This window comes from Mytilus californianus, unplaced genomic scaffold, assembly GCF_021869535.1.
Source record: "Mytilus californianus isolate M0D057914Y unplaced genomic scaffold, xbMytCali1.0.p SCAF_1, whole genome shotgun sequence".
NCBI classification, from domain to species: Eukaryota; Metazoa; Mollusca; class Bivalvia; order Mytilida; family Mytilidae; genus Mytilus; species Mytilus californianus.
In genome coordinates, this window is record NW_026262581.1 from 113,694,936 (window position 1) to 113,722,256 (window position 27,321).

Here is a 27,321-nt window from a genome sequence, read left to right on the forward strand (position 1 = left end):
AGTGATTGGTAACTTCAAGAAACATCTTTCCAGTGTGATTAGTAACTACCAAAAGCACTTGTCACATGTATGATTAGTAAACATCAGAAACACTTGTCACAAGAGGGATTGATAACAACCAGAAACACCTGTCACGGGAGTGATTGGTAACTACAAGAAACACCTGTCACGGGAGAGATTTGTAACTACAAGAAACACCTGTCACGGGAGTGATTTGTAGCCACCAGAAACACCTGTCAGAGGAGGTATTGGTAACCACCAGAAACACTTGTCACAGGAGTGATTGGTAACTACCAGAAACATCTGTCATATGAGTGATTGGTAGCTACATGAAACACCTGTCACAAGAGTGATTAGTAACTACCAGAAACAGAGTGATTGGTAACCATTAGAAACACTTGTCACAAGAGTGATTGGTAACTTTCAGAAACACCTGTCACTAGAGGTATTGGTAACTACTTAAAACACCTGTCACCGGAGCGCTTACTAACTACCAGAAACATGCCACAGGAATGGTTGGTAACAATCAAATACCTGTGAAATGTGTTTTTAAGATGAGACATATGAATCAGTTCAATGATTGTCCGATACCATCAATGTTTTTTTCATTAAAGAGCCGAAGGAGAAATTGCAACATTACGTAGATAATTATCACAACTTTAAGCCATAGATTTATTCTGAGGAAAATGATGAGAAATCAAATTAACTATTTTTATCAAACAGCCTTCGGTTTAAAGAGAGAGAGAAGATATCAAGGGAGAAACAGACAACACAATGATAAAAATAAAAAGACAAAAAGATGAACAACATTAAAAAAACACTACACAGAAACCTAAAGATTGAAAATACAAACCACATTAACAACCGAGGGTTGAACTCGTGTGCTCCAGAAAGGTAAGTTTTCCCTGCTCCACTAGTCGCATCCGGTATTAAGATTAAAATGCGAGTCTTAAAAAAGAGCACACACGGAAGAAAAAAATCTCAGAACCTTTAAAAACGGTTGTATGGGAAAAGAACTAAAATTGACGAACGCAACATAGAGTATTTGAAAAAGAAGAAAATATTAAGATATCTGTATGAATTTTAAATTGCAACACAACTTGGCAGTAATATTGATTCATCATAACATATTAATCCACATTCATTCTAGAAATATCTATATATATTTATCTAAAATATTGCTTTTCTCTCTCTCTGTTTTTTTTCCATCATTTTGTCGGGAGAAATTCTTTTATTATGTTCTAATGAAATGTCGGCGATTAAACACTAGCAATCAAAAGCTGTGATATACAGTAAAGCATACCTTGAACGTTTTGTATATGCAAAATACTAAAGGAAAATGAATTTTAGATTGATTGGTATTAGTCTATGAGACATCAAAGATAAGAATAAGAAAACAAAATGTATCTGACGAGATTAAAGCTGTTAGAAGTATGTTTATCAAACTGTTCAAAGATTTCGAGTGCTTCATGTCTTTAAGACGTGAAATCTGAAGAATCATACAAAAATAAATGGATGTTACTATCTTTTATGAAAACCAATTCATGATTTTTTATTTCATTCATAAAACAAAGACATAAATGTAAATAGAGTCCTGGTAATTCTTACAGAGGATAAATAACAGAAACAAAGGTCATATTTTTTCAAGGGAGATGAGAAAAAAAAAAGAAACGAAAAAGTGATGCATCTTTGAAGTATGTCTGGCAATATGTTTGGGATTTCGGCTATTTGTTTTCTAACTTGAGCGGTGTAATGAGTGCTTAGATTATCCTTGCTACGATACGTATAATTTAACTTCCGTAAAAATGAAGAAGTCATACAAAGAAAGATATCTTAATTGACGAAATAATTTTATCATCTGTCGTTACTTAAGTGAGTTGAGTTGATTTTCATGCTATCACCACCACAAGACACCAATATATTAATGATTCTAACGATGAAATCTTTAGGCGTGTAAAATTGATATTTTATTGTAACAATCATTATAATTATCATCAATTAGTTTTATGAATCACGAATATGATTTGCATGTTAAAGTCTCAATACAGCATATGAAGTTATATCGACCAAAAAAAATTTCAGAAACTAAATTCGAACGAACGATACAAAACGGTAATTTGCAAATAATGCTGATTGTTTAAAAAATGCTTAACAATGAAAAAACTAAATCAACATAAAATTTTGAAAAAAACTGAATAGATACACAGATGTATGGGAACAGTGATTATATTCTGTACATAATTATTGTCTTGTTATTAATTTTATGGATTTACAAGAATATGAATACAGACTGGAAAATCTCACTCTTCTTTTGCTTTTATAACTTCTGTGGTTTATCTCTCTAGACAAGACAAGACAATGCTTTATTTAAGTCTCGCCTCTTAATTGTCCACCGCGTAACACGTTGCGGGAGACATGGAAATACCGGGCGTCCGTCCGTCCGTCCGTCCGTCTTGTCTGTCCGTCCGTCCAGTCTTGTTAGCGCTCTCAAGTGTACAATTCTTGCCAGATTTTTATGAAACTTATATTATAGGTTTATATTAGCAATGTCTTGGACGAGTTTATAAATCAGTGCCGATCAATAATTTTTAAAGAGTTATGTCCCTTGGGAAACATTAATTTTATGGAAAATTGCATCGATCATATGTTAATATCAGCAATTTCTTGGACGAGTTCAAAAATCAGTGCCGATCAATTATTTTTAAAAGAGATATGCCCCTTGGAAAAATAGATTATTTGGAGAATTGCATTGTTAGCGCTCTCATATTTACAATTCTTGACAGAATTTTATGAAACTTAAATCATAGGTTTATATTAGTAATGTCTTGGACAAATTTGAAAATCAGTGCCGATCAATAATTTTTAAAAGAGTTATGTCCTTTGAAATATTGATTATATGGAAAATTGGCTTATGAGCGCTCTAATGTGTACAGTTCTTTCCAGATTTTTATGAAATTTATATTAAAGGTTTATATCATCAATGTACTTGAAGAGTTTAAAAATCAGTGCCAATCAATTATGTTTAAAAGAGTTATGCTCTTTGAAAATATTGCTTACTAGTATATGGAAAATTGCAATGTTATCGCTCTCGTGTGTTCAATTCTTTCCAGAATTTTATGAAACTTATATCATAGGTTTATATCAGCAATGTCTTTGACACGTTCGAAAATAAGTTCAGATCAAATATTTTTAACGAGTTATGCCCCTTGGAAATATGAATTATAATGGAATCGCATTGCATTTGCTCTGAAGTCTTCATTTCTCTTAAGATATTAATAAAAAGTTTCAAAGAACAAAAAAGTGCTTTTTTTAGTTATTGCCCTTGTACCTTGGATAGATAAATTATGTGCAACGCGGGGGACATTGGAACTCTGTTCTTTTATTTGATTAGACATACAAATAGTTAATGAAAAATAGTCATAAAACATACAAGAGCAACTTTAAAAAACTATCTGACTTAATGCTACTTGCAAGGATTATACCTTAGCATTGAATTATATATAGAATTGAATCTTTGTATTTCGGGGATAAATGTTAATTCGCTGATAAACAATCTGAAAAACACTCTGAAACAAAGCTAAATTGTTTTCATTAAATTTTTTATCCTGATATAATCGGGTATTGAGAATAAATGAGGTAGGGCCAATTTTTCTAAATTTGTTTCACACAAGTGCCATTTTTATAAAAAGTCTTTCGATCTTGACTTATCAACAGTATCAAAATGTATGTAAGGTTTTAACAGTATCGTAGGTTACTTATAAACTGATCAAAACCTGCAATTATGAGTATTTAACTCCAAAATATATAAAACTTCGTTAACCAAAACCAAAATTATGTTCGGAGTAAAGACATGTATTGTCATCGGATACCACTGCATTAATTTTTTGGTTAGCGTCATCCGTCGATTTAACTTGACAAAAATATGTAAAATCTGTAATTTTGTATCAAATTGCATTCATTAGCACCATGAAGCGCTAAATAGCATATAAAATAAGAATATGTGGTATGATTGCCAATGAGACAACTCTCCATCAGAGACAAAAGGACGTAAAAGTTAACAACTAAAGGTCATCGTAGCATGTTTATTTTATGGAAACATTTTCAAAATTGTTGGTTTTATTTTTTTTATAGTACTAAATAGATGATAATGTTCAATTTCCAGTGGGATTTGAATACCTTTGACCCTGCGAATGAGAATGAAACAAATACAGGGAAAATTGGTCCTTCGTCTTTACTATCAAACTTATCCTCTTGCTTAGATATAAGAAATTGTTCTCAGGTTTTAGTTCTTCCTTGTTTGCAGGAAAAACCATAACATATGCAAGAATGTTTTATAATTATTGGCCTTTTCGTTGCATTGCAATCTTGGTTCAATAGTTATTATACGAGATATGATATCAGTCAGCATTTGTACAACAACATAACCCTTTAATATTTATCACTATAACTTGGAAAGATGGAAAGATCATCTTCGTGTTTAACTGCTGTCAACCTCAGATTTTCAAGTAATATATCACTATAGATAGTGCAATGCCTGTCAATTACTGCACGTTTTAGCTAGCTATAAAACTAGGTTGTACCCGTCAATTTCTTCGGAAATGCTTGTACCAAGTCAGGAATATGACAGTTGTTTTCCATATTTTCAGTTGGTTGATATAGTCGAGCATTTGATTTCGTCAGGTTTTATGGACTTCCTCCTTTTGAATTTACCTTAAAGTGCGTTATGTTTGTTAATACTCTTTTACTTTTGGTTGATATTTAGTGGCTATGCAATAATTATCTACCTGATAAAACGAACATTACATCCACAGAGTTATTGTTGATTTTTATGTATACAAAGTGTAAGAAAGTAGATAAAAAGGGTATACATTTTCTAACTACCTCACACAGATCAGTATTAAAACCATGTGTCACCATTCAATAAATGATGTAAATGTCTGTTTTAAACACGAAAAACATAAGTGCATAAGACTTTGCATCTCAAATGTAACAAGGCAATTATTTATTGATTCCTATGCGCATTTAAACCTCGTTTCTGTAATGAATGATATTTCAATTAAATTAGATTGAACTAGGAAAAGCAATATCGTGTTGGGAGATTTATTTTAAAATAAGACAAAATAATTAGAACTGTATGGTTTGATTCCAAGATGGTATAGAAAGAATTAAAATATGCTTTCTATACAAATACCTCTTTTAGATATTAAAAATATTTAGAATTTAGAGCTGATTTATTAACATAGTCTGAAACAAAAAAAATACAAAACATTTTATTTTCTTAACTGCATCGACTTTCTGGGCACATTTACTCAGTTGCCGATATAAGAATGTTGGATAGCTATACCAGCAGATTAAGTACATTACGCTTGCTTTCGCTAACTTTGAGTATGATTTTCGGTTTTATGTCGTCTGTAATATCGTCGAGTTTTTTTCTGATTATTATTACATACTGTTTACTAGGTACCTTTGGTTATTCCACTGATATGATCAAAGAGTTGAGTATTAAAAAACGTAAACCCCCCATCACATGTTCATGTATGAAGGTTCAAAGGAAAACTGGGGTAATCATCGATCCAAAAGACATCTAGAGGTCTCCAACAATAGTTACAAAAGTATTCAGATATAAAAAACAAAAGACATCCACTTAAAAGATTCCTGATTTGTGACAGACACGTGAATGTGGTTGCATTTTTCTATCCTAGTGTTGTTTTCTAAATATAATTTGGTGTTGAAGTTAGTTGTTGTAGTCTTATTTAGAACACGAATATACACTCGGGACGATAAAGAACCTGTGACGAGTAAGAATATTGTAAGTCATGAACATTTCAGCATAACTTAAAATCAATTTTATTTTTAAGATATTTTGTGAAAATAGTCTCTGACACTAAGTCTTGTTGAAATCGTATGACCGGACTTTTGACTTTACATTCTCCATGTTACAGTTATATAAATAGTACAGATAACCGTTTCTGTGTCCGGACAACGCACAAACACATCGCAATGTGTGCGTGTATTATTTCCTATTTTGGCATATTCGTGATTAAATTTAAAAGATGACTTGTTTTTATATTTTATAATTTAGTCTGGAGTTTGCAAAGTAGTAAAGACTCTAAATGTCTCTTTTTGGGGGTTTATATATAATGTTGCTGAATTACTGTATCATAAACGTATACCTCTCATCTCTTTTTATTCAAATCGAAACTACATGTATATGTTAGATCCGAAAGCTTTAGTCTTTTGAAAATCGACCCATATGCAATGAAATAAATGAAAAATTGTTCTGTCTGTTGTTTGACATTTATGAGTAAAGGCCAGTTTAACACGATGGTGAGTCTTGTAAAAACTGGTACAGCATTGCAATGTTTATGCAAATAAAGGGTGATGACGAAAACTTTGCATTGCGCACTATCCCAGCAAACAAACAGTACACATGTAAGAACTCGTTCTGTATTTATTTCAGGTTGTAGTAGTGGCTGTATACGGTGTTCAGAAGTGAACGGATGTTATAAATGTAGACCACGTTTGTTTTTGTACCTTGCCCGTACAGGAATGAGGCAGACTGGACATTGCATACATAGTTGTCCTAAGGGGTATTTTGGAGTTCGACACGAAGACTATAGTATTTGTAATAGTAAGTAAATTAGTTATTTGTGGAGAAATATCATAGCTCACATGCCATATCTTTGTTTTAGTGGTCCTTGGTCTGTCGTTAACGTTTTTTAAGTGTCATCCTCGCACTGAAGCAATGTACACGGAACAATCTGATGGTTTCAAAGAATGGTCCAATGTTTCTTCCGTCAAGCCCACACATTTAAGAAAGAAAAAAAAACACCTAACAATACTGAAAAAATTCTGTTGTGTGAAACCCTTTACAAAATAAAGGAGGTATAATAAGAACCATCATTTGGCCCCCGAAATTAAAAAAAAATTAGTAAAATTACTCAAGCCTATCAAAACTATGTTAGTTTGATTGATAATTGAACAAATTAATATAATCTAGACACTTAAGTGCAGAAACGTCAATTGTGATGCCATAAACGTGTTGAAGCTAACATATGTGATCTAAAATGACTATTTTACACATAGGTTTTGACAAAATAGATGTTTTTAGTGTTTATGATAGTTGTTTCTTTTGCTTTGTATCGATCTAATGAGTCAAACCCTTTTCAACTGATATTTATAGTTTGTTCGTATGTTGTGCTGTTACACCAAGGTCCCATGTTAGGGGAATGGTTGGGCGCCCCTTACATGTTTTACCCCGCCACATGGTGTTTATGCCTGTCATGAGTCTGTAATTTAGTGGTTGTCGTTTATTACTGTATTTGTGTTTGTTTGCTGTTTTGTACATAAATCAGGCCGTTGGCTTTCTTGTTTGAATTGTTTTCCATTTTGTTATGTCGGGGCCTTCTAAAACTTGTTATGCGGTATGGTTTTTGATCATTGTTGAAGACCGTATGGCGACATTTAGTTGCTATCAACTGCGTCATTTGCGTCCATCCAATTTGGTAGATATTTGTCTCATTGGCAATCATACCACATCTCCTTATTAGGTCTTTCCACTTTTTCGTGGAAAGACCTATCGCTTTTGATCTGATTATTATTTTTTTTTTTTTTATATTTTTTTTTTATTCTTCCGCCACTTTTATTTCTTGCGTGTAATTTTTGTTTCATAAGATGTCGCTTAGAGGTTTGGTATATGATATCGAACAGTTTATGCGCCTTTGAAAATGACCCTGCTTAACCGAATACTTTTCTGTGTAAGAGTTATCTCCGAAAACACTGTTTTCTTGTGGGTTCTTCTCCTCCGTAACCGAAAAAGAGACAAATTTATTTTAACAAATAGCTTGTTATTTATCAGGATGTTTTGTCTAATTTTGACCGAAGCGATACGGAGACTCCATATGAGAGTTATTTCCCCTTCTGTATTTTACATAAGTGATATATTAATGCATTGCATGAATGGTAAGTGATCGATCCTTGGTTCAGAAAAATGAATTTTAGGTCAAGGTCAAAGGTCAAAGTCATGTTCTCAATTTTGACTTTTGCTTGTTTTATGATTTTCTTTAACACTTTTTGAGATACATATAAAAGAACAAGTGCAAAATGTTCGTTTTCATTGTGATAAAGGTATGATACATTTTGTCTAAAACAATCCAATGACATCATATAGCAGTTATTGCCAAGGTTAATTGATTATTACTTCAACATGGTACATGATAAAGCCATAGGGTCTTTTGCAAAATGTTGGGTGACATATGACCTATCATTTGAGACCGGAAGTGACCTTCGATAAACAGGAAGTAGCTTATAACCTCCCTTTTTACAGGCGAAATTATATAAAAACCATTTATAGTTGGAATCAGTGTAAAAACAGCTATCCTAAGATACCGGAAGTGACATTTACTTAACCGGAAGTAGCTAATTATCTCCCTTATTTCACACAAAAGTACATAGAAACCATTTATTTTTCGAATCAGTATGAAGAAACCAATGATTGGAGGCCAATAATTACTTAAAGAAAACCGGAATTAACTTCTTATCAATTATTTAGAAAATTGATGTGGAAAGACCTTCAATTGTTCTCTGAACAATTGTTTTTTTAATTTTAACTTGTAATGGTATTTTTATGGTTAAAGCTGTTCATCATATCTAAATGTCAATGACAAGATCTCAAAATGATGCAATTTTGGCAGTGTATATAGGAAGTTTTGTATGTTTTTCAAGAAGTTTAAAGCCCTAACAGTAATATGCAAGACAAAATTCTCACAGACTTATGTGTTATGAACATTTGAAGAATTCCGTTTGGTATATTTATGATAGTCTTTAATTTTCGAATAATAAAAAAAAGTGGCCTTATCGTACCTTCTCCTTTACGACAGAAGATACGATTATCCGTTCCCTGTTATTAATTTTCCTTTTTTGAAGGGTGATGTTCCTTTGGTCGCTCCTTATTGTGTGAATACTTCAAAATCGTTTGGTATGCCCGTGTCTTCAATAACGCTTCAGATTTCAATTACCTTAATTTTTGTATAATTGGTCAATTATTAAGTCAGGGATTTCGTTACCACAAATTACTTAAAATTTTTACTAAATCTTTTTTTTTAGATACAAACAGTTGGCTGTACCTGTAGAACTGTTATTAAAACGAGATATCACAGTCTAATATTTACAATGATTTTGTTTATAAAGCCTGTTAACTTAAATACGATTCATGTTAACTCATTGATCCTTATTCTTAAAGTTAATCAACACCGCAGTAAGATTTTTTTATCGGTTCTAAAATTGATTTTGTTTTCGATCAATCAAAATATAACAAGAATATATTTTGCTATGCAGTTCAGTAAACTTATTGTCCTAGATCCTGTAGAAACTATTTACTACATTTTGGCATTGCACAAGTTCATGCGTTTCTCAAACTGTTCATGACGTCTTTACACTAAATCTTTTGGATGTATACTAATTGATACTTTAGTCTGGGAGAACATGACTTATCTATTAGCTGTAATCCCGCCATATTTTTTATGTACCTGCTCCCAAGGCTGTTATTGAATGGTTGCTGTTGGTTGTTGTCTTTAATTTCTGTTTTCCTTAATTGTTTTGTCAGAAATGAGGCCGTTAGTTTTCTCGTTTGAATTCTTTCACTCATGTCTGGGCCTTTTATAGCTATCTATGGGTTTTGTCCTTTGTTGAAAGCCGAACGGTGACATTAGGTTGTTTACATGTACGTCATTTGGACTCAGGTGGATAGTTAGTTGTCTCATTGGCAATCGTGTCACATCTCCATAGTGTTATCTGTCAATTTCATTTTCTCCTAGATTTAGAATCCATGGTTGCTTGTACTAGCCGCCAGTATGCATAGTGCCACCGTAACTATAAAGCGACATTTAGACGGAATAAAACAAACAAAAACAAAGTTTTAAATATTGCCAAACTACCAAATTTCTTGTGAAGAGTCATTGAATGGAAAAAAATTATGATACTGATTGGAGCCAACCGAAAACATTCTATATACCGTATAAAATTATTTTTACCCCATTTGGAAGCATATATACCTGATATCGTCAAAGCTACTACTATTCTGAAACAAAAAACGGGTACTGATTTTTTATAAGAAATTCAAAGGATTAAAGCATGAAGTTTGAATAAAAACAAGAAGGTCTCGCGAGCCTAATTTGTTTATCTGGAGAAACACATTTTGATATTTGTTTTCATCTTTATTGTAACCGATTATTCTTGATTATTTGATCAGTTTTTGCTGTTTTCTCTTATAGTTTCTAGAATAATGCAAAAATGTGTTATAACTGTAATTTAAGAGTAAAAACTCTTACAAGTATAAAAAAAGAAAAAAAAAAAGATTTGTGGTAAAAATCGTCAAGTAAGCTCAATTACTCCTTTAAGGAGTCGATTGGTAATTTCCTTTATATAATTTATCTAAAAATGTGACATGATTGCCAATGAAACAACTATCCACCAGTGACTAAGGGAAATTGGTGTACACAACTAGAGGGTACCGTAAGGCCTTTATCAATAGCAAAACCAATACCGTATAGTAAGATATAAAAGGCACCGACATCGTAAAATGTGAAACAATTCAAAACAGAAAAAGCCAACGGCATGGTTTGTTTTTATAATAGTAAACAAAAAAAAAAAAAAAAAATAATATGGCAGACAACGACCAATGACAACCACTGATTACAGGCTCATGTGTTGGGACATGTAAGAATATAATCTGGCGAGGTTACAAATGTTTGTGAGTGGTGAACCCTCCCCTAACCTGGGATAGTAGCTTAACGGCACAACATAAACACAAAACTTTAAAGAATAGTTGAAAAGGTCTTATCTCATCATATTTGTATATCAGATCTTGCTGAACCATTTTGCTGTTTTACAGTTTCCCTCACTCTGTTATAGTTTCAAGGAAATAAAAAAAAAAGCCCCCAAAAAGACAAAAAAATATTATTCAAGGGCAATTACTTCAATTTAGATTTAGATTTGCTGATCATTTTACTGTGTTCAATTTTTTTTATATATCTTTTATAATTTTCACGACAACTGTTTTGTTTGTTATAATATTTACCAAACCGAAACAATTAACAGCCTATTGTCTTCAGGAAATGAAGAAATAAAAAGAACAATACAATCTAGTTCTTTCTTTCAGTACTACAGGCTGGTTCATGACACTATCTGCCATTATACATGAGTATACCTTTAACAAATAAAAATATACCCCAAAAGTCCCATGACGGTTGTTAAGGTTCAAATTCTTCTACATTTCATGGATATCATACATTGTTAGCTATACAATGTTGGTGAAATCTCAGATGTTGTACAAAGCTTTATAACCAAATAATTACTTTCTTAAAATATCTCAAATTTCTTGATTTCACACAGGCTGCTTACGAGTTATTTGTTTAAAATTAAACTTTGAGGATATAAAAATGTTTACATTGATACAAAGAAATAATCAAAGACAATTAAATAAGATTTCACGAATATGAATAAAAGGAAACGTGAGTTAGAAATCAATTAGACAGTAACCTAACGACACAAGCAACCACAAACATAGTGAGGGCAGTATTCAGTCTCCAACAATAGACAGGACAAGTGTCAATAACATGTGTTAAAATCTGCTAAAACTACTATTATTTTTATTTCGAAATAAAATTTTTGAAATACAAATGTAGTTTAAATATTTTCACACAAAAACACTTAAAAAAGCAATTTATGACTTCTTCATAACATAACGCTCAACTATTGGTATTATACAAACTGCATTACAATTAAGCCATTGTGTGTCTGTTTTATGAATTGCTTTAAACATCACTTTTGGATTACTCACTTTAACAAAACGGTTACTAAGATAAGTTAAAAAAAAAGAATGAAAAATTGTTGAAATTCTGTAAATAGCCAAATGTTTCCAGCTTTAAAGAGACTGTAAAGTGTTTATCGTGGTGGGGAACAACCATTTTAACAACAGTTATGGATATTGTGTTTATCGGGTTTATGAGCGATCATTATTGACAACTGTCATAGATATAAAGTGAGCGGTCGAGACTCTAAAGAATGTTGTTTTGTTGCTATGCCATTGACGTTAAACCAAAATTAATATCTGTATATATTTTGCCTGAAATTCTAGAAGAAAAGATGAAGGTTAATTTGAAACGTATTCATGTATTTTTATGATAATATAACACTGAGATCAGGTTATTCGGAAATGCCCAAGGACGATCGTGCTGTCTAATTTTCCATAGAGATGATAATGATTGCATAACTACGTGACAGTGTGACACTGCACTATAGTGAACCCATGATAATTTTAAGCGACTCATTAGTTAACATATAAAAGTACTATTCATAAAATGGGAACTGAATTGACTATGTTTCATTACTCATGGGAAGCTAGTATTGTACACGTTTTGTAAACATAAAACGCGCATCTTTTATATATGGTTATATCATAGAATCGAAATAGTTTCTTCTATCCACAATTCCTCAATATATAAATAACAAATTTGAATATTGAAAGAATTTTATTCTGTCCCAATTTTGAAGTGTCATTACAAAAATTTTCATCTTAAAATGGATCATTGACACTTACCAAGTTAAGGTCTCAATCGACAGAAGACTCGATGGGCTTTCTTTCATGATACGTATGACCATTTTATTGGAATTAAAGTTTGAATTGTTGTAATTAAAACTATCTATGTAAAAGTCCCAGAGAAATGTATTTGACATAAACTCAGAAACCCACGTCTCGGAATTTGATGTGATTATTATCAGGAAATAATGAATAAAACCAATAAAGTGCTCTAAAATAAGCCTAATGATAGAAATAACATGTAATTTTTTGTTGCTAAAAAAAATATTATTTCATTTTACTTCCAAATACGACCATTTAGAAATAGTAGTCATATGACCATTTAGATAGTAGTCATATTCTTGGCACGTTTGCAAATATGTCCAGGTTATACAATTCTAACCAGCAGAAAATAACAAACCACCAGACAAAACGAAAACAACAACAATGCCTTGACAAACAAGGAAGAACATAAACGTACAACAAACCCTTAACATAAGAATATGTGTTACCAAATTCTACGAAAAAGTCATATATACTGAGTAGAAAGACTGATGATGAATAAATTTTCGTAAGGATTTGTTATTAAAATAACTTGAAGCGCCTAGGGAAAGGTACATCAGATCAATTTTGACACATTCACCTGAAAAAGACACCCGTCTTCTTATATCAACATCTTATATCTTTATTGCCTGTACTTCATCCTCCTCATCACTAATTTTCTTATGTCTGCCACGGCCCCTTTTGACTGCAGTGTAAAGATACGTGTAGAATTAAATCATTAACAATGTTGGTGGAATATATATACACCTGTCAATAAGTAATCCGGCTTATGGTGGCCGGGTGCGACCATTACGCGTTTTTTCGCTCCATTAAACATCAAAGGAAACCAGCTTTTTCAGCTTATCTTAATCCGTCTCCTATATTTTAGGGATAAACTCGTTAAGAATCCTAAGCACACGCATTGCATGACTTTAATAGAAATATTTATAAAATAATGTTTTATATCAAACAACAAAAACATGCTTGCTTTGCGGGTTTTGTCCATTGTTGAAGGCCGTGTGGTGACCTATAGATGATTACTTCTATGTCATTTAGTCTCTGGTGGATAGTTGTTTCATTGGCCTAGCGCCATCATACCACACCTCCTTGTTTTATAAACAAGTTTATAAATAAATGAAGAAAAGTTCGTTAAAACAGTGGTTTATCGACTTAGATTAACAGAAAAGAAAGGATATGGTGTATCCATCCATGACACAAAATCAGTATATGCACAGCAGAAAATACAAAAAGCAAAGGAACAGCGCTTTTATTTCTGTTCTTCATCTCAAAGTCACGGTGAGGCGTTCAACAATGCGTGTACGATCCTTTTATTTGTAAACTTTCAAATTGATATTTTCTCTATCGGTATAGATTTTAATTTATATCTTTGAACATAACAGCAAATGAAATGAAAATCAATCTTTAAAACTTTGGCTCAAATATTTTTTTATTATCCTTATATATCAAAGGCACAGGTATTATTTTCAGTAGAGCTTCATACACAACAACTTGTATTAGAAAGATGGTTTCTGAAACATTTGCCCAAGTATTGATATTTTCATGCATTTGACCTTTAGAATATTTTTATTGTTTTATTTCTAAACAAGCAAAACAAAAGCGCAAAACGTGAAACGCAAACCATTTTGGCCACCATACTTGCCAAAGTAGGTGTGTAATAACAATCTTGCATTACTAAAATACACTACTAAGTAAATTAATATTTACTTTTTCAGAATGTCAGCTAGAACACTGTAATGCATGCTTTAGTAATAGCTATTGCACCCAGTGTAAACATCCTTACATATCATACCGTGGACGTTGTACTGAAAGTTGCCCGGATGGACTTTATTACGCTAATTACTCAAAAGACTGCCGCCTTCTTGGTAATTTTTATACTTGTAATATGTAGTTCTGAAAACAAAAAATCAAAATAATTACAGACATGGAAAAATTAGATTTCTTTGATTTCATAGCTGATGTTGCAAAATTTACTTGTAAATTAATATTTAGATTTTCTCAAAAGAATTGGAATACATGTTGTTTATACAAAAAGAAACTATATACATCCATAACGATATTTCTATATATAATGTTTAAAATTTTCTTAAAAAACACTCAGAAATGGTAGGTTTTTCGGCAAAGAAATGCTATTGCTGTTTTATATCTTAACCGTTACTGCCTATCATCTTTTTTTTTGTAATTTTCATGCCGTTCTCTACGAGCAATCATTAAAAACCCATTCGCATAATAATAATACATTTTGGCAAATAAATTAAATTACTGGAACTATTTTAAACGGCTAGAGTATAGCACCGTATGGTTAATATTATCTAAAGTTATATGCAATAGAACTGATAAAAGTACTGCCATGGAATCCTTGATATCCCATGTTGTTTTTGCTGGAGTATTATTTGATAACATATATATATACAGCATGTTAACACTTAACCGTCAAAACTGCTTGCTTTTATTTATTGTTTGTCACCCTGCTAATGCAATAAAAGCTTCTCATGCATTTAGTTAAATAATTGCTATTATTTATTTCTATAAATCTTTTGTTTACTTGAAATTATTATTTTTCATGTATAGTGGATTGTATGGCTGGGCCATGGTCGTCGTGGACCCCATGTGCTAGAAATGGTCAAACTTGTGGTTTTAAATATGGTATTACCACGAGATCTCGTGAGATTCTAGAACACCCTTCACCAAATGGAGCAACATGTCCATCACTTGTAGAAAACAGGTGCTGCAGGATGGAAATGAGACACTGTGCAGGTAATACTCTTTACTATTTCTGTGTCGATCATGAGTGATACTTCGTTGATAGTCACACTTTCAATTAAGATACAGCTACTAATCAATAAAATATTACTTAAATGCATACTGCCTTTTAAAAAAGAAGCAATATCTTGTTTGAAAAATTACAATAAACCCTCTAGTACCTATCTAGCATCTATGATGAGTTTATTCATAAACAAATGCTATCTGAGAAATATCAAAACAATGACTGAAGTTTGAGCAAAACCCGTTTTTTAAATAATTTTCTTGATGATACATTTTTTCCGTTATGATGTGGCCTTAAAGAAGTAATTAGGGTCTGAATAAACCATCGTTGAAACGAGAGAACCAGTTAAAGAACTTTTTTCAAACTAGATATATAATTATTCATCATCTACTGATGGAGTGAAAAGTTGTCGAGATACGAGTGTGAAAATGGCCAGCGTCAATTTTTTGGTCTAAATGTGTCAAAATAAGATGGTGTTAAACCGTGGCTTTGTTATACATTGTCTCTCCAAATCTGGGCACACATGACAGATTCACAAATATCAAACATTTTTAAGTTATAAAGTATTCACATCTGAATGTGTACAAAGTATTTGGCGAATTACCTTACTGGATGGACATTTTTTTATATATTTTAAATAGTTGTTTTCTCGAGCAACTTTTATATTCTTTCATTATCATTTTGTACCTAACAATACATCTGTATATGTGTTGCTCTTCACTAACACCTTCTATGCAGCATGCCTGCCAATTTTAGATCGAAAAGACTAAACAGTTTTGAGAGGAGACGAGACAGTGATTGTTCCAGACAGTTCAGTACACATCTGTGTGGGGGATCAGTGATTGGAAGAATTTTTGTGATATAGCGTTTGAGAAAGATTTAGTTTTACATGGATCAGTTTCTCTCGTCTCCACGAATTTTAAAAACAAACATTTAGTATTTATTTGAACCATATTTGGGATAAGAATTAACGCATCAACGGACATCCAGAGTTGTTTTTTTTGTAATCATGGATGGTGTAAATCTATGATAATATCTTACTTTTGGTCTATCCATCAGCAACTTAATTTCTCCTATGCTTTACAGAAACCAACTTCTGATTTAAATGTGAACCGCGTTTTTGTTGTTGAACATTTTTAGAAAGGATTAACTTGATTCTTGCTCAGATGTTTACTTTACTGATTATTTCAGCAAAGGATCGACTAGTACTGTTTAGACATATATATTCATATTTTTTTCAACTTGGACACAAAGATGAAAATATACATATGTGTAGCAGTTTAAACACTGTCGCGTGATTATTTTATGGATAATTCTTTTACTAGTTATATTTCTTTAAATCGCAAATCGGTGATTTCTGTAATAATGATCCGATAATATATTCAGGTAAAATGGTTCAATGTTTGTATCTTTCTTTTCATCATTTGAAAGATTTTTGCTATAAATTGGAATGTGCATACTGAGTTATTCAGAACACTTAAGCATGACGCATATTTCATTTAGTATTAGTTAAGCACACTAGGATTTCTTTTCATAATTTTAAAGCAATATCATCATTAAAAAGTTTGAAAATATCCAATATCCTCGGTCTGACCTATAGCCAGAATATAACCTTCCTTACATTGGCAGTGCGATTATTGGACTGTTATGATTTAATTTAAATGATTACATTAATTTATGTAATCTAAAACTGGTCATGTTTAAAAAAAATTAATATTCACAATAAAATGTAAAAATACAAGATCTACAGTACAGTTAAACAGATGGTGTTTTGTTTTTCCTATGTTATGATTTGTGGTGGACGCTTTTATTTTCTTATTCTTTTGATTAAATAAGACAATCTACATTCTTTATTTATGCTTACTAATATTATTACCTATTAACCCGTTATAATTGCCTAGTTTGAATCTTTTCAGAAATATCATCAAAGTTTTGACCATTTTGTGAAGTCAAATATTATTAATTGCTTAAATATGTACGAGTGCTTGATACTTCCGAAAAGATTCCATAACATTAAATATTGTCTGTCAATTGAAGCATGAAATTATATAGTAAAGATGCTTTGGAATGTGCATGTTTAGAACTTAGTGATTATATCCAAGAACGTGTAACAACTTATGAAAAATAAAAGGAACCGAAGGCAAAGTCACACATTTATTTGCAAATATTTCCACAATGCGAAAAGTCATATCTGTTATTTAGATTACAAAACAATACATTGAATATTTTAAGACAGTTTTGCTCGTCCAAAATTATGACACAACCATAGGCATTTTGTTATCAAAAATAATAAATTTGATATTTAAACACCTTTTAGCGGAGAACAAAGTATTACAGTCATCTGATAAGAAATAAAGTAGTATGTTTTGGCAAACGATTTAAGAATGAACTACTTTTTCTCTACCTTTTGCTATTGGGAATTTTGCCCTTGATGTCTGTTTTCTGAACTTATTGACATGAACATTTATTATAGTATACGTAATAAAGGTTATTTAAGGAGTGTATTGATGTGTAATTCAACCGACTCACAAACACAATAAAATCCAAAGGTTATAACTGTAATATAGGGCGACTCGATCGCAAACCCATTGTAGTTCGAAAGATTTTATATTCGGATGTGTAAACTGGAGCAACTCACTCACAAACTAAAATGAGTTCGAAAGTTTGTGAGTGAAAGGCCGAGTATACACATGAATAATATACCTTATCGTGTTTTGAGTGAGTCAGACGAGTTTAAAACCAATGAACTCCATTGCAATTTCCTTTATTACTTTAAATGATAAATGCACTAAAATTATATCCAGCTCAAAAAATTCATCAACACTTGCAAAATCAGTTCACCTGTGTTAGAAGTTTATACCTGTGACGGTATTTATATAAACGTTTTTGTTAACAATGAATAAGACTGAGCATTCAACGATGGAACTATTTCACCATAATGCTTAAGATGTGACTCTGACTTTAGTTTTTGAGTGAAAATATTCTATACTTTAACCAAAGTAAGACAATATTTAATGTTTACTTGCAGATATTCTTCACAATCAATCTGAGTTTACAAAGTGGAAATCCTTATCAAAACACGACAGAAAAATACTTCGTCGTCGGTATAGGCGACGGAAGAGGAGGAAACACAAAAAGAGACACAAACTAAGAAAAAGGAAGAAGAAAAATGAAACAAGAAAAGAAAAACAAAGAAATAAAGATAAAAAGAGACATAAAAAGAAAAATAGATTAAAAAATAAGCGAAAAAGGCGACTAATGCGACGAAAAGAAGCCTGGAAAGTTTTTTGTGGAAATGGAATCGTGTTTAATGATCTGAACTCTATTCCTTTACTGAACTAATGGTCGCACCTTCAAAGTATTTCTTTATCACTCAACCAAATGAATCTGTCAAAACACAGTGGTCCCTAGTCGCAATCGGTCATTGTTAAATTGAATTCTTCCCAGCCACCATTCATTGTTGAATTATGTTCTTTTGATGGGTTCTTATTTCAGTTTTGTGCCCAATGAAATTATAAAATTGTTATTTGAGATTTTCAGCATCAATGCAACACGATTTGTGCTTGAAAGTTCATTATAAGAACTGCACAACTAAATGAAACCGTTCTTATGCTGATTTACCAACTAATACTACTGTATTTTCAAAAAGATAGATAAATAAATAAATGCGTAGAAAATCTTCAGATATTAATATTCTTGACAACTATTTTGTATAAGTTATCAATTAAAATTTTTAATACTTTACGTCCTCAGAAACAAGTCAATAGAGAAACATATGTGAGAGTTTATAATTATTGCATATATCCTTACAATTACACCACTTCACTACATATGAAAATTTGAAGTGTTATCAGCTGATTAAAGCGTGTAAAATTTTGTGTTCAATTTATACGATTTTCTTCAATATAAATACCTTATATTTTTTAGTTCCTCTGGCTTTTCTGAGATTGATTGAATGCAAGAATGAATGAAAGAAAAATAGCAATCTTCAATGTTCACTTTGTCTTTCAATGTTGCAAACGACTATTTTAAATAATCTAGACAACACCACAGGTAATTGGTGTACAATTTGTATATTGGTAAAATATGAAATCGGGTCGCATACTTGTTTTAGCATTGTATATAATCTGACATTATGTATATTTTGAACAGATTATGATTCATTGGATTCATTGACCGTTACAACACCAGGAGAAGGCCAGTGTTCTATTGACAACGGTTAACTGCAGTTTGTATTATGTGTATGTAAAAAAACGCAACATGTATACAGTTGGAAGTATTTAAACGGACAATGTATGAAAAGCATTTATGTTTGAAATTATAAACTATTGTACAGATTGTAGTCATTTTCGTATAACATTATGACTTGTGAGTTTTAATTTTTTAACATAAAAATGAAACTCATGACAACACTAATATGTTTAATCCTCCATTTAAAATACTGATCTAGCTAGCAGAAATATCTTAAAAGTTTACAAGATTCATAAAATATACCATTGAAATTGATGACTGATGCTCTTTTAATAAGAGTTCTGCGGGACAATAATTTGTTCAGATTATATAGTTTGAGATGTTTCAGTGAATTCCGAATTACTTTTGTAGATTGGTTTCATTGCTTTAAGATCGAATAATACAAATAACAAAAATGAGATTTACAATAAACATTTCGCATTCCATTAACACCATAAAGTATTGGTTCCAGTTTACAGTAATTATATTTAGGTTAAATTGAATTCAACATTGGTATCCAAGGATAGTTACTGTAGTAGTATGCGATAAAATTCCGAAAAAAAATATATTACAATTGAAGCTATCTATTTTGTCTTGTGAGTAAAATGAGATGTGCATGCAATTTGACAGCAATCAAAAAAAAAAAAAAAAAAACAACAATAAGATCCTATATATAGAGGTTAGCACAAAATAGACAAGTGTTTATATCGTATGCAAATTAAAACAAAAATATGTTTAGAAGCGACAACCAAAGAACAGCTACTTGCCTTTGGGGAGACACAATAACACGCTGGCTTCGTAAACTAGTTTTTTAGTACTTGATCCTCTAAATGCACAATAAACCTCAGTCTAGCATAAAACATGTAACTAAATAATGACAAAACTGTAAATAAAAAACATTACAAACCAATTTGTTTGTTACTGATATATTTAACATTAAAGTCAACTTATTAAAGTTTTATACCTTACTTCAGTGATTGTTAGACTGTAAAGATTTTCTTCTAGCACACCTGGTTTACGATCGTTTTTTACTATCAAATATTGCAAAAAACAAAAATTCTAATGTGAATCTGATCCGATTGCACTTCTAGTATATACATTCACACTTCACAATAGTTGCATACTTTAGTTTTTTTGGATATTTTTTGAGACGTTTTGTTCTTCCTTCCGTCTTTTATATTCATTTAAGTGACATTTCAATGACTTTTTTTGTTTAGTTTTTGTTTTCCCATTTCTTGGCTCCGAATGTACCTATACAAGTTCATAGAAACAGTTGCCATTCGTATTACATAAAAGATTTATACATTTATTAAATGTTTTCTACATGTTTATTGTGCATATGTTCATGTGATAAAAATTGAAATTCAGAAGAACGAAATATTTGCATGTTTCCTTTAAGGAAATAATGTGAAAAAACTGATGTCTTTGTTAATCAATTTATTTTTGAGTCTTGGGTTGATGTCCCATTCACCTATACCCGACATCGCATTTTAATCATTAGTATTTTTCTCAGAATTACTGCACGTGACACAGTTATTGACAAAAATAATTTTTATGAATTTATTATGTTATTTATTTGTTTAAAACTTTATTACTTTTCTGTACTAATAAACTTGTCAGAAGTTTAATGTAAAAATGAAGAAAAAATCTGTTGTAAAAATTATGACGTAATATATTCATTGATATCTTACGAGTTCATTTTTTGTTGTTTAAATTTTTTAGGACGTTTTTAGTAGGGTAATAGATTAGGAAAACCTACAAAAATTTGAAAATCATTATTTTTATTCTACCAAAATTGTAAACACAGTAAACTATCTATGAAATAAGGAAATACATCGCATGAATATTTCATTGTTTTGTTACGTCATAAATGATGAAATTAAAATAAATACATGTAATAAAAAATTGGGATAAACTATTAAATGCAATTTTCTTATATTGTTTGCAATCATAACATGTCTATCACATTTAAAAAAATCAAACTAGTTTACCAAATATGAAATTAATTTGACTTTCCCTTATTCAAGTGGGCATGCAATTGTGCAGAAACTGCATTAAATTACAGGAATTCCTAAAATATGTATCTTTGACGATGTGATGTAAGGCCATATAACCATACATAATGAACAAAAACATATTTTTCTCTTTACTTATCTATTTCTATGGTGGCATACATCTGCCCCTACTTGTCACTTAATTAGCTAAATAAGTCGACTTGTCAGTTAATTTAGTCTACTTGTCACTTAGTTAAGTATACTTGTCAGATAATAAAATGAAACTGTTTTGTAGAAAATTAAAACATCTTTTAGCGTTTTTCGTCCATTTCATGGCATGTAAAAACAGACTTCTATATTTTACAGTTGCACTTAACTAAGTGACAAGTAGACCTAATTAAGTGACAAGTAGACTTAATTAAGTGACAAGTAGACTTGTGTTATCTGACAAGTCGATTTGTGTATCTGACAAGTGTACTTGTGTATCTGACAAATTGACATGTACATCTGACAAGTCGACTTGTGTATCTAAGTCGACTTGACAAATATATATACCGACTTGTCAGATACACAAGTCAACTTGTCATATACACAAGTACACTTGCCAGATACACAAATCGACTTGTCAGATAACACAAGTCTATTTGTCACTTAGTTAAGTGATATGCCACCATATTTTTTTTTTAAATTTCTATCTATCCGTAATCAACGCCCTTTCCCTTATTCAACTTAGATTTTGTTAATTATTCATAAAATGAACTTGACTATATTCAATACTTTCTGTAAGTTTTGTCTCAGTAAATCTTAAAAAAATGTACCAGTTCAGTAGAAAGTAGCTTTTATAATGGGATGTAACACATGATAAAAATAAAATAACACTTTATACATTTTATTCGTCCGAAGAGCTTTTCTGTTTGAAGAGCTGTATGACCAAAAGGAACCTAAAGATAGTAGACAAATCCATCCAAGGTTAACTGTCTGAGGAACCTTAGTTTCTTAATAATTTCTAAATTTTCAAACGGAAAATTTTGGAAAGGTATGTTATAATTCATGCCAGTACCGAAGCACTGACCATTTTGCTGATGATACTCTCGGGATAAATAGTCCTTCAGCAGCGATATCAACTAAGTGCTAGAAAAATGCTTTTTAAATCTGCATGCGTCCGAAGCACTTTTATTAACCTACATCAGGAACGCTCAAAACCACTCAAAACCAAATGTTTATAAAAGCCAAGGATGTGTAAGAACCGAAACATGTGAAAAGCTATATTACCAAAAGGGATCTAAACATAATAGCCAAATCCATCTAAGATTAACTTTGCCCGAGGGAGTTGGAATCTTAGTTTCTTTAAAATAACTTTTTTTTAAACAGACAATGTTAGACAAAATCACTGATGTTTTATTGATGTAATTATTCTATGTCCAGACAAATGCTATATGTATGTGTTCGTATAATTCACGAAATAGATATTGCAACGGAAAAATCCAAATATTGTTGACCGATACATGTAATATATTGATTTAAAACTATGCAAACATTAAAAGTTTTCGTTTTATTGTGGTGTTTTTTTTTTTAATTTCTAATTTGATTTGATTCACGCTCATTGTCATAGGTTGGATGTGTCATGCATTACATCTAGTGGCAAGTATTTAATGCAGATATAGGACCAGGAGACATCAAACACAAAACGATTAGTGCCAAGCGGGTTAAATGAGATGAATTGTTTGAAATTTGAACTACAACTGGGACCTGATTGCTACACCGTAGCGAAATGTCCCCCGCCGCTGTGTAAAAACTCATCAAAGATACCAGGCTTATAATTTGGTACGCCAGACCAGCGTTTCGTCTCCATAAGACTCATCATTGACGCTCGAATCAAAACAGATGGAAGGTCAAATCAAATACGAAATTGAAGAGCATAAAAACCGAAAATTCCGAAAAGTTGTGCCTAATACGACGTAAGCAATCTATGTCTTGGGGAATACAAACCTTATTGTTTAGATCAATTTAACACTTAATAAACAGTAAATTTACAGACAAATGAACCTATGAATGATAACTCATATTAACACAGAAGTACTGACTACTGTGGTTGTGATACCACCAGGGACGAAACGTCCACCAGCAGTGGCACCGACTCAGTGGTTGTTAAAACTCATCAAAGATACTAGGCTTATAATTTGGTACACCAAACGCGCGTTCTATCTACATAAGACTCATCAGGGGCGCTCGAATCAAACAATTGGAAGGTCATATTAAGTTCGAAGTTGAAGAGCTTTATAATTCGAGCGTCACTGATGAGTCTTTTGTAGTCGAAACGCGCGTCTGGCGCAAATACAAAATTTCAATCCTGGTATCTATGATGAGTTTATTTATTAACCGAAAATCCCGAAAAGTTGTTCGAAATACGGCTAAGGCAATCTTTGCCTTGGGGCAGATAAACCTTAGTGTTTAGAATAACACAACAGTTTATAAAGAGTAAATTTACAGAAAATAAACATAATTTTATAATGATGAATAAAAGGTGTGTCAGGAGGTTTCATTTCATACGAAGTATAAAATAGTCAAATCAAAGTATTATGTATGGTCAACTACACATAATGGTAAACAAACCCACTAATTACGAGAGTTTTCTGTCAAACGTTCTCAGAGGAGTTGCGTTTATAAGCTATAAACTTTACAATACTAAAGAAATCGTTCTATGATTTCCGAAAAAAAATTTCGAATAAAATAAAAACGGTAAAATTTGGTAAACTACACATGAAGGCAAACAATCCAAGTAAGTATGAGAATTTTCTGTCAAACGGCTTCAGAGGGGTAGCGTTCACGAAAACGGACGGAGAGATATTATTACCATATCTTCTGCGGAGCAACGAGGCGAGTGACAAACTGTTTATATCTTATGTTTTGGCAAATATTATTTAACCATCAAATAAGTAATCTGAGGATTCCTAAACAAGTTTTTTGAAATATTACCATTACGTATATAAAAGAGAGACATAAATAATAAAATATTTATGATATAGTTTTTTTTCAATATCACACCTCGTTTCAACCGTCAACCAATGTAATACCTCGGGATTACATTGATGTCTCGGGTAGAAACGGGTGTGACATTGGAACAGGCAGCTAAAATCCTTCATTTGAACAATTCTGAGTTATCAAATTTGTCAGATGATAATTCACCTGTCGTAAAAAAAATTCATAGCTACGTAATAGTATCATAATTATTTTTTTCTTATTGGTGTCGGATATTTAATCTCAAAAGAATGAAAAAAAACAACACGTTATACATTTCATGCGTCCGAAGCGCTTTTCTGGATTTACCTTCATCAGGAACGCTCAAAGCCGAATATTTGAAAGTCATGGATGTATAAGGACCGAAAACGTTGAAGAGCTTTAACCAAAAAGAACTTAAAAAAAATAGCCAAATCCATCTAAGGCAAACTTTGTCTAAGGGAGTTGAAAACTTTGATTATAATTTCAAAATATATTAACGGGCAATTTAATAAAATTTGTTATAAATCATGTCAGTACCGAAGTACTGACTGACTACTGAGCTGATGATAACCTCGGGGACTGATAGTCCACCAGCAGAGGTATCCACTCAGTGCTGTAAAAAAATGAAAACAACACCTTATAAATTTCATGCGTCCGAAGTGCTTTTCTGGATTAACCTTCATCAGGAACGCTCAAAGCCGAATATTTGAAAGACATGGATGTATAAGAACTGAAAACGTTGAAGAGCTAAAACCAAAAAGGACTTTAAAAAAATAGCCAAATCCATCTAAGGCCGACTTTGCCTGAGGGAGTTGAAACCTTAGTTTCTTTATAATTTCAAAATTTATAAACGGGCAATTTAATAAAATTTGTTACAAATCATGTCAGTACCGAAGTACTGACTACTGAGCTGATGATACCCCGGGGACTTAAGAGTTCTCTGATGATATCAGTAGAGTGAGGTTTCATTGTTATTGTGCAGTCGCTTTTTCAAAGTACTGAACCACGAGAAAATAAACAAACGATTTTTTAAAAAGAATTGAATACAATATTTATGTTTATATGACTTTTCAGATGAACTGTATGTTCTTATTAATGCATTGTTTCATTTCCTTAATAACATTTAGGACTTAAAATGGAAATATAGCTCATTTTGGACAATGCCATGTCCTGAAATGGAGTATAGGATCACTTGACTGCCTGCATGGTTAGACCAAGGTCAAATCCACTTGAAAAATTTCACAAAAAATCAAAGCAAACGTCTTAAGTACCCCATTTGCTCAAGCACATTTCAACAGTTTTTATTTTCGAAAAATGTCTGTACAAAGTAGTCAGGAATATGGCAGTTGTTTTCCGCTTGTTCCGTTGATTGATAGCATTTGATTTTGTCAGTTTTTTATGGACTTCTCCTTTTTGAATTATCCTTGGAGTTCGATACTTTGTTTTACTTTTTTACGGTCACAGATTCTAAGACTTTTGTATGCAAGTTTCTAGATAATAAATCATTTTCAAGGACTCCATTTCGTTTATTTTGATACACATGAACTAATGTATGAGCCATATTGTCAGCTTTTCTGTCAAAACTTTTTAGTTTTATAGTTTATATTGTCTCGAAATGAAAGGGGTCGTACGGGAAGGCAGATTTCGTATCTTATGGGGAACAGGAAGATTTTAAATATTATACCCCCGTTTTAAAAAAAATGGGGGTATACTGTTTTACCTCTGTCTGTCCATCCGTCCCATGAATATTTTTCGTCGCATTTTTCTCAGGAACTACATTACAAGGATTTCTGAAATTTGGTTTCAGGGTTTATATGAGTCAGCTATACTGTGTGATGCGTTTTCAGATTCATCACACAACAACTTCCTGTTTACCTTATACTTTTTTCGGGGCGGGGGTATCATTAGTGAGCAGTAGCTCACAGATTCACTTGGTTTTTTTGCCTATAAATCCGTCTGAACTCTGTTTTTTTTAAAGACAGTTTTACTTGCTATCTTTCTCTATCTTTATTGTTCTTACACGTTCATATGATATAAGATAATATGACACCATATTGTGTATCGTTTTGATTGAAAGAAAGCTATATGTATAAATACCTCTAACTAACCGAAATATGTGGTGGTCGATATTTCCTAATGAAATTATCCGACAGCAGAGTAAAAGGATTGTAACATGTTCATTCAGGCATTAATGGGTAGCAGGAGAAATAGTTTATGTATTAGTAAGAATTCAACGGCTAAACTATACCCGAAGAAAAGGTATACTTCTCAACTTCTTCTGTCCCATGAACTTTTCGTTGAAATTTTCTTTTTGCAAGAAATACAAACCATAGCTTCCCGGAATTTGGCACCAAGTTCATGCGAGCATGCTTTACCATGTGAGGCATTTCAAATCCACTGCCCATAAACTTTCTGTTTACCGTATTCTTATATATTCGTACACATTATGGTCATGTATAAAATTACAATTTAGAACTTCGTGATATTTAATATTAAGCTTCGTTTGAGCATGCGTTATGGTGTGAGATGTTTTCATATCTATCGCTCGTTAACTTAATGTTTTCTCATTTTTATGACGGGAGTTTCTCCATTTAAAAGTCCAAGACAGCTGACAATAGGGTCATACTATACCATGTTTTCCATTTCAATAAAAATATACGAAATCGGGTGCCTGAAAATGAATTTTTTATCCA

At 31.8% G+C, this 27,321-nt stretch overlaps 1 protein-coding gene across 2 annotated transcripts in view; it reads left to right on the plus strand.

Moving 5' to 3' along the window:
• The window catches only part of LOC127730983 (R-spondin-2-like), a 52,774-nt gene extending 29,591 nt beyond the window's left edge, over nt 1–23,183 (plus strand). The window contains exons 2-5 of one of the 2 annotated variants that reach the window (XM_052239677.1): nt 6,461–6,631; nt 14,353–14,502; nt 15,209–15,394; nt 18,433–23,183. In XM_052239677.1, the coding sequence (XP_052095637.1) occupies nt 6,461–6,631; nt 14,353–14,502; nt 15,209–15,394; nt 18,433–18,746 (821 nt within the window). In that variant the 3' untranslated portion in view covers nt 18,747–23,183. The remainder of the gene's footprint in view (nt 1–6,460; nt 6,632–14,352; nt 14,503–15,208; nt 15,395–18,432) is intronic. The other variant, XM_052239686.1, reaches the window with a different exon arrangement.
• The last annotated feature ends 4,138 nt before the right edge of the window (nt 23,184–27,321 follow it).